This window comes from Lathyrus oleraceus, chromosome 6 (assembly GCF_024323335.1).
Source record: "Lathyrus oleraceus cultivar Zhongwan6 chromosome 6, CAAS_Psat_ZW6_1.0, whole genome shotgun sequence".
NCBI lineage: Eukaryota > Viridiplantae > Streptophyta > Magnoliopsida > Fabales > Fabaceae > Lathyrus > Lathyrus oleraceus.
Genome location: NC_066584.1, coordinates 29,521,486 through 29,530,764, shown reverse-complemented (window position 1 = coordinate 29,530,764; position 9,279 = coordinate 29,521,486). Strand labels below are relative to the sequence as shown.

The window sequence follows — 9,279 nt, the reverse complement described above, 5'->3', positions numbered from 1 at the left end:
ACTCAACTTAAGGTCTTTCCTGAGAGATTCCCATCAGAGTATCGCATAGGATTTTAAGACTAAATCACTTATCCCTTTACAAGACCACGTGCTTGAGGGACTATATACTGGTGTATTTGCAAAGGATAAACAAGAGGCGGTGACCGATTCACTAGAGGAAAGAGGACAATACTCATCGCATGAAAGACAATTGCTAATCGCCCACTTGTTGTTATGAGCGTCCTTTTATCACAATGTGTGCCCGCTTACCGGTTATATTGTTCATTATCTATAATACTCCCCCATCTACGAATACGTGGGAATGACATGTCCTCAATAATTTGTTTTTTTATTTTTATTTTTTCAACAACTAGTATCAGAGCTGACGTTACGATCAAGGGAGGAAATAAGAGTAACAAAAAATATGATCCAACGAAAAAGGAAGAGTAACAAAAATTATGATCAAGGGATAAAGAAGACAAAAAATTTGAAGAGTAATAACTTTACCAATGTGACTAATCATTATAAAGATCTTAAATTCTTTGAAGATGAAGTTGATGACAAAATGAAGATATGTGATACTTTGGATGAATGGATGATTTGTTAGGTCAAATAGTACTTTCATACAAGTTTCACATCGGATAGTAGGAAGAAAATAAGTATTATTATATATACGGAGAGTTAGTTTGAGTTTATTCACAACACAACAAAATGTAGTCTTTTGGGTGTATTGGGGATTTCGATTGTTGTGTTCAGGTTTTCCATCCAAAATTGTGTGGTCGAAAGAGCTTGCAATTTTTCTATCCAAAAATTACAGTTTTGAGGGTTTACAATTTTTCCGTTCAAAAATTACAGTGTGAAAAGTTTGTAATTTTCTCCTTAAGAATTGAAATTGTACGAGAGGATTTGTAATTTTGTCCTTGTAAAAATTATAAGTTGAATTACAATTTTGTGAGTTTTATTTTTAAATTTTTTGCTTCTTTTCTTCTTTTCTTCTTTTGTGAGTACGCTCCCTTGTGCATAGATATATTTTTCCCCAACACTTCCAGGATCAATAAATACTCGCTTCATATCCTAATCATCATATTGTATCATAATGACCATGAAATTATTGTTGTGAGGGAGAATATCAATGGTGTCATTGTTGGAGAAGGTGATATGAGACTCTCTCCTCCAAATTTAGCTTAGAGCTGACGCGTATGACGTTTGACGTTAAAACCTGCCAACATATTTTCTGCAAGAAGAACTGGATTCTCCCCATCGGCGAAACTTCTGGCAATAGTGCTGATAATAATCTTGGAATCCTATTTTGCCATCCTCTTGGGAGAGTTGACGAAAACGAGTGGTGAATGGTGGTGAATGTGGCTCAGATCAGTTTTACCGAAGCCTTATGATGGGCGTCAATTGTACTTACTAAAAATACAATACGGAATAACTCATTATGGTGTAAGGTTGTCAGAAACTTTAAAATTATTGCAGTCTTAGAGCAATTCATGCATTGATAGTGAGAAACTCTATATATATTATTTTTAGAATAAATTGAATGTCTTTTTAACCTCTTGAATCTGGATCTTAAAACTAAAAAAAAAGCAGTAAATGCTCTTTTCTAGGATTTGGCTCTATTTGTTGACTTCCCATATAATACCATTAATGTGAAAATGTCATCCCCGCGTCTTCATAAATGGGAGAGTATTAGATATAACGAACAGTATAGCTGGGAAGTGGATGTACGTTGTGATAAACAAACGCTGATAACAACATGTGGGCAACTAGCAATCTTGCTTCGAACGTTGATATATATATATATATATATATATATATATATATATATATATCCTTTCATCTATAAAAAATAATAATGTTGAAATATATAAACTAGTCTTTTTGTTCTTTACATGCCAAGTGATAGAATAAATAAATAAAACTATAATAAAAAAACATTATTTCCCACATTTCTAGTACAGCCATGCTAACTTTGATGCTAAGGACATGACATGACAACCTAGAATTTGGATTATGATCTATTTATTTGTCAAAGAATCATCATAACATTTGTACTTGTTTCATCTTTTTTGAAAGTTGAATGCTTTGATACCAAAGGTGAAGATAAGTGCAAACAACACTGAGAAACCAGCCACAACAATTGCAACCACTCCTAGAAAATCATGTTCAAAACCAAAGTAATTGCTCACAAATTCTTCAACCCTTTGACCATTCTCAAGTTTGTCCATGTTATCTCCATATTGAGAGGCCAACAGTCCATATAAGGTCCATGCAACAGGACAAACCCAATAGTACCATTTCCACCATATTGGTATTCTCTGTCATTATTATCAATTTTCAAAGTTAGTTTATAAACTATAATCATGCAAGAATTAATAAAAGATGTGAAGGTTGTGTAACTTACAGATAAGGGAATGATAAAGCCAGAGAAAAGGTTCCATATTGCATAGAATGAAGTGGACATTATGGCAGCAACATGTTGGTTGGGACTTATGGCCATGGTCATCATACCATAGAAGGTGTAGTACAAGAAAGTGAAGTAATTGAAGAAAATATACCACAAGAATTTTGATGCTGTCCATTCAAATCCCATCATAGCATATACAATGATCCCATATATCAGGGTCTGAACCAAGATGTGGGGAAGCTCTATAATAACCTACAAATACAATAAATAGTTTTTAGTTCAACTTTTAGATCATTCTTAATTAAGGTCTCTGTTGCACCAACAACTCTGAACAAACACGTGTCTGGTGTTCAACACATGTCAGTGTCTGATACTGACATATGACATAGCACCGCCACAAGTGACTTTACCTGTGCTAGAGCATAAGGCAAAGCAGAATACATTCCAGCAGCTCTTTCTCTATAAAAGACTGTTCTCTCAACTGCTATTACAGGCTGAACTGAGGCACCATTTTGTACTCCTATAAATATAACAGAAGAATACATTGATCCCATTGCATTGAAAAGATCTTGCTCCTTTCTCCTGTAATACAATTATTTTGAATATCATTTCTCACATTTCTTTATTAATTTTCATTTCAATGTTTTGTTTATTTCTCCACATACCTTTTCAAGCCAATGTTCCAAAATATGATTCCAAACAAGAATGCTATTAGTGTTGTAAACAACAGTCTAACCGCTGTATAGGACGTGTTTCGCCAATACGATAAATGTTGTTTCCATAGACAAGCTTTACATTGTGACAGCATAGTTTGCGTATATTGAGTATCGAAGTATAAATCCTTTGAACCTTGAGGAGGTATACTTAATTCCTGGATCAATTGTTTGTTTCGCCTAAACAATTAAAAAATATCATTGACCGATTGATTATAAATTAGTACTTAATACAATAAGGTATAAGAAAGAATTCTAACCGGTATAGTTCTGAGTTTCTGTAGACATTAGTGAAGTTGACCTTAAGATTTGCTTCTGATCCTGCTGATGTAACTTCCAACATCCATGTTGCAGGATTATAACCATCTTTGATCTTAGGAACTCCTTGAATAGCCTATAGTATTCATAAACTAAGTGAATATGCTTATGCTATTATAATATGCTTGACATCGTTTACATTAGACTCACCTCAAAGTATTGAATCAAATGAGAACAGTGGCGGCCTAATGGACCGGTGTATATTTGCTCACCTCCCAATTTCATAAGTAGAAGCTGAAAAGGTTGAGATTGAAGTAATTAGTTAAATATTTTAACTTTAGAAACCAAAAGACCAAAACAAAATTCTACCTCATCAAAGGCGTCGAAAATGTCTATACTTGGCTGATGGATCGTGCAAACTACGGTACGTCCTGTGTCCACGGTGTTCCTCACTGTTCTCATTACAATAGCAGCTGCTCTAGCATCAAGGCCAGAGGTTGGTTCGTCCATGAATATTATCGATGGATTGGCTACAAGCTCAACCGCAATTGTAAGTCTTTTGCGTTGTTCGGTTGAAAGTCCATTCTCGCCTGGCAATCCAACTAGTGCTTCTCTTAATGAGTTAAGCTCTACAAGCTCCATAACTTCTTCAATAAACATCTGCATTGCATAAAATTGAATTCAAGCTAATAATCTATTACATCATCTCAATGCCTTGATTTTGGATAGTAGAAAGTTGTACCTTTCTAGTAGCTTGATCAACTTCAGGTGGTAACCGAAGCCACGCTGAATATAGCAAAGATTCATAAACTGTAACATTAGGTGAGTGGATATCAAATTGTTCGCAATATCCTGATATGCGAGCAAATGTTTTTTGATTCTTTGGATAGCCAGATATTGTGATGTTTCCTTCAATATATCCACCGGTTTTCCTTCCGGCCAAAACATCCATTAGAGTAGTCTTTCCGGCACCACTTACTCCCATCAAAGCTGTTAGTACTCCAGGCCTAAAGGCACCAGTGATACCTTTCAAAAGTTCGAGACGATCCTCGAAAACTCCTTGACTCTTCATTTCCTGTGGCATGTCTACAGCATATCTGATCTCATCAAAAGTGAGGGATAGAGGTTGAAAAGGAAGAACCATGCCTCTCCTTCCACTTCTACTAGCTTTACCATTATCAACTCTTGCAGAAAAAGACGCGGATGGCATAAGTTCTTCTTCTGCCATCTTTGTTTCTGTTTTGCCATCACAGTCAAAATGTTATGGCTTGAATACCAAACTTTATAAGCTAGAAAAAAAGTTCAAAGACGCACCAGAAATTCTCTTTCGAGTCGGTAACTGTGTAAACTCTTCAGCTATTATTGAAACATCTCTCTCTAGCAACTCCTCCTCGGATAGTCCTGCTTGATCCTTTCTGAAGGCTGCAGAAAAATGCAACATATCCAATGATATCAGAAAAGATGTCTAAGTAAAGTACTAAGCTCAAAAAGAGATATGAAAGACGGGACTCACGGCTGAGATATTTTAAAGCCAAGGTGAACAGAATATTAAACAGAAAAACATAACCAATCAATGCTCCTACACCAATCCAATACCAATAAGCTTGCGGGAAAAAACCGCGAGTTTTCATTGTCAAAACTCCCAATGTTTCATTGGAATTTTGAGTAACCTGCATCATAGAATTTTCATTGTCTAAAGCTCGTTGTTTCTCTTACGAATTTGTTTAGCATAGAATAGTAACAGATATATTGTTTACCTTTCTCCAACTGTGTCCAAGAAATTCATTCACTGCTATAGCATTCTGTCCATACATCAATGGCGACGACCAATAACCCCAAAGAAACCATTTGTGCACATCCTCTGATGAAAAAAAAAACAGATTTAACATATGGAAATTAATTGCTTCTGTAAATGATCAATTTTGTTCCTAACATTTGTTTTATCTTTTCCGTTAGTCTCTAATGTCTTGTCGAATTTGTTCGGTTAGTCCTAAGCGTTTTGTCAATATAAAAAAACTAAGACTAATGAGATAAGCATAACATAACATTAGAGACTATTCATTATATTTGATTACTTGAGGGACAAGTAAGCGGAATTTTGAAAGTTTAGAGACAACATTGGTGGTTTTGTAAGTAGAAAATTACAATTGTGTACCTCTTGAAATCACAAATCCTCCCAAAACCATAACTACTAGTAATGCAAATGACCCAACAGTGTTTGCAACTATAACATTCCTTCCTAATGCTGCCATTAACCGAAATAGTGAAGATGCCATCTGGTTAATGCATAGTAATATCAAGTACTGTTTTAGAAGCCTGCCAAAAAGAATTAATTAGCGAAGAAACAAATATGAATTTGGTAGCTTAATTGATTATTTGTGATGTGGTGACTTCTTGCCTTAGAAAACTTGGATCATAGCCGACGGCGTAGTAAGTGATGGCTTCCCAAATAGCAACTTCTATGAGAGTTATTGGTATTTTGAGGATCCATGGTGGAAGAGAATAAGCCCAAGAAGGGTAGAAAAGAAGATCTCTTTGTTTATAAAAGACAGGAAGTTTCATGATAGTCATATTTAGCTCGGATATTCCATTGAACATCGCTACTAGCACCGTAAAGAATAGTGCTCCCATGTATGTTCCTCCATCTTCCACTGTATCCTTATGCATCTTAGTTTTTAGAAACAATGTTGTTGTCATGATTGCTAAATAAATAAGCTGAAAATGAGGAACAATGCATTCATAAGAGCCGAGCGAAACGAAATATAGAATATGATATGCAGAACATTAGTTCTTGAATGTTTCTTACTTGAGTGACTTTGAATATATGGACAAACGAATTTCGCTTCATAAGCAAAAACTCTCTGCTAGCACAAGCCTTCAACAGCTCCTTCATGTTAACACCATATTTCTTTGTAGTCAAGATATTTTCATGGCATTTAGATTTGTCAAAAGGATTAGCTATTTCATCGCCGAGTTTTTGACCTATGTGAAATATCTGAAAGGCTTCGGCAAAATCCTTGACAGTAACAAAACTATACGGTTCGTCTTTATTCGCCCAATATTGCCATTGATCTTTTCTTGATGTCACCTATTGCATAATATTAGAACAAAATCAACTTCACATCAATAAAAGAAAGTAAAGAAGTTCTAATAGAAAGACGAAAGAAAGTATACTTCTTGTAAGAAATCCGCGATTCCTTTTCTCTCGGGACACTTGAATCCCATTGATTCGAAGAACTCAAGTACATTCTCTCTTGGTCCTTGATACACAATTTGTCCATCTGTGAGAAGTATGATATCGTCGAATAATTCATAAGTTTCCGGTGCTGGCTGTAGAAGTGACACGAGTGCCGTTCCGTTCAGAATATGGATCGATTGTCTGATCGAGCTGATTATTTGAAAAGTTGTTGAACTGTCCAAACCAGTCGATATCTCATCCATGAACAACACTCTTACAGGTCCAACCAGCATCTCACCTTCAAATTTTTCACCAAAAAAAACATCATAACGACATTAGACTTTAATCATAACTTAACTCTAAAGTCTTACATACGATACTTTTTACGCAGACAGTGTATCAAAATTAAACTCGAACGTAACTTCGTCATGCTTCTATTGATAAATGAAATACCTGTTGTAACTCTCTTTCTCTGTCCACCTGAGATACCTCTTATCATTCCATCTCCTACCATAATATCAGCACATATTTCAAGTCCCAAAATCTGTAAAATTTGACAACAAAAACAGATGAAAAAAAAATACTACATTGCTTTACAAGTTATCTATATTACCTTAAATTGACGGATCGAGAATCTTACCTTGAGAATATAGTCGGTTACCACGCTCGCCTGCTGTCCTTCTAGTGCTGCTGCCTGCACAATTTTGAATGAATCATATGAACAGAAACAAAAAACACAGCTTTCTTATAATGCAAAGTTTTCAGAATTTCAAACATAAATTTCATAGAGTTGTTTCTCACCTTCATATAGGCATCAATATCGGGATCTGGTTTAATCTTCGCTTCTTTCTCTCTTCTTAGTAGTTCAGTCAACATATCTGATAAGTAGTGAAATTAAAAACCTACTTAAGAGTAGAATTGATTTTGAAATGTTTGAATGTTATCGAGTGAAATTGATTTTTCCTTCATAATTGATTCTACCTTGAAGTTAGAATTTATAGTTTAATCCACTTTTACATGAATGTAACGAAACATAAATCACTTTACATTGTCGTATTGAAAATGAAGAAACTAACCATAATTGTGTCCAACCCCTTGACACCTTGCTGAGAAAGCTAGGGTTTCTCTAACAGTCATTTCTCCAATGTGATTATCATGTTGACTTATATAAGCTGATGTTCTTTGTGGCACAAACTCTTCTAGTCCTTTCCCATTGTATGTTACTCTCCCAGAATTCTAAAGTTCCAACACCAATCAAATTATTACTTATTACAATTAAAATATCATTCAACTACGACAATTCAGATAGAAGACGTATCAGAGTTCAAAATGTGTCGGTCTCTGACACAAAACTTGCATTCAACTATATTTTTTTTTTCAAATTATTTCCAGTGTCAGTGTCAGTGTCGTCCCGAATATTTAAGACACATAAAATTAGGTTTCCTTACTTTCAATTCTTTAGCAAGTTTTCCAGCCAAGGCCAAAAGCAAAGTGGTTTTTCCAGAGCCTGGTGGCCCCAAAAGTAATGTCATTCTGCAATAAGTTCCACATCAAGACAAGAAAAGGAAAAACTACTAGAAAAAGAACAAATAAAATAAGAAAAAGCCATGAATTTACTTACCTTTGAGGCTTTATGATTCCACTAACATTTTGAAGAATATGCAATGATTTCTTTGGACTTGGAATAACATGGAGATAATTCAAAAATCCCTTAACAAACAAAAATAGATTATTTCATAAATAATCAAAAGCAAGATAATCCAACAAAAGTGTAAAAAGCAGAAACTGAATTAATTACCTCTAAGCCATTAACAAAGAAGTTGAACAATGAAGGTAAAGCTCTTCCTCCAACATAAACCTGTGCTTCAACATTCACATGCTCAAATCTCACTTCAACTGTTGGAATATCAATTCCAACTCTATCCATTCTTTCCTTGAGTTTCAACAAGAACTTTTCATTATCTTCCTCAGCAATCTTCACAAGTCTCTCTAACAAAACCTTTCTCTCAGTTAATCCAAGCTTTTTGATATCAATCTCTCTCCCTTCACCTTCTTCATCATTGATTATGCTTCTTCTAATCCTTAAATAGGTTGGTAATCTCTCAATAGCAGCCCATTTAAGTGCTTCTTCATCATCTTCACGTTCAGATGTTGAGAAAATATCCATACTATTGTTCCTCCACATGGAAGAACTACTAACTCTTCTTAAACTTTCAACTCTTGATACCTCATTACTCTCCATTGTTCTTCTCTCTCTTTCTCTCTCTCTCTAGAACAAAAACCTTAAACTTTGATCAGCATTTTTGTTGTTGTTGTTGTTTTTGTATTCTCTGTCATGACAAAAGAGTTATAATAGTTTTTGTTGATTCCTTTTTTATGTCTCACTGGTTTTGCACGCTATCTATGTTTGTTGTAACATGTCTTTTTTATTTATACAAATACAACATTCTCACAGAAAACATATTTCATTTTGATATTAAAATATAAAGACAGCATGTGACACTAAACATAATTATTATTTTTATTTCATTTTAATAGAAATAGGGAAAATGATTGCTTAGCTTACTATGATTAGACATACAATTTTCTTAAACATGGATTGTTGGAGTCAATTAGAAATGACTATAGTGTATAACATTGACTATTGTTATCACGAGGTTGAAACATGTTACAAGTTGTCCTTGTCCACCATGGAAAATATATACTTTAGTTGGTAGATAGCTTCTCCTTCTTCTCAAGGG

The 9,279-nt window shown here is 34.6% G+C and overlaps 1 protein-coding gene across 1 annotated transcript; it reads right to left on the bottom strand.

Annotated features, from left to right (window-relative positions):
- Nucleotides 1–1,827: 1,827 nt before the first annotated feature.
- LOC127091654 (pleiotropic drug resistance protein 1) lies at nt 1,828–8,975 on the bottom strand. Its single transcript, XM_051030341.1, has 22 exons — nt 8,337–8,975; nt 8,160–8,248; nt 7,987–8,071; nt 7,615–7,774; nt 7,340–7,416; nt 7,179–7,232; nt 6,992–7,082; nt 6,535–6,836; nt 6,167–6,448; nt 5,759–6,075; nt 5,516–5,676; nt 5,118–5,221; nt 4,874–5,030; nt 4,675–4,782; nt 4,103–4,596; nt 3,730–4,020; nt 3,571–3,654; nt 3,363–3,496; nt 3,055–3,282; nt 2,800–2,971; nt 2,387–2,641; nt 1,828–2,300 (listed from the first exon to the last, which is right to left on the bottom strand). Exons 1-22 carry the CDS (start codon nt 8,778–8,780, stop codon nt 2,043–2,045), a joined length of 4,347 nt encoding a protein of 1,448 aa, XP_050886298.1. The 5' UTR covers nt 8,781–8,975; the 3' UTR covers nt 1,828–2,042.
- Between the last annotated feature and the right edge of the window lie 304 nt (nt 8,976–9,279).

Bases quoted from the DNA above. Each gene is read 5' to 3' on its own strand.
- LOC127091654 (XM_051030341.1), bottom strand. From the start codon at position 8,780: ATGGAGAGTAATGAGGTATCAAGAGTTGAAAGTTTAAGAAGAGTTAGT. The intron at 7,417-7,614 runs GTTAGTTTCTTC...ACTACTTATCAG, and splicing joins AGGGGTTGGACACAATTATG to ATATGTTGACTGAACTACTA. The intron at 4,597-4,674 runs GTGCGTCTTTGA...ATGGCAAAACAG, and splicing joins GACTCGAAAGAGAATTTCTG to AAACAAAGATGGCAGAAGAA.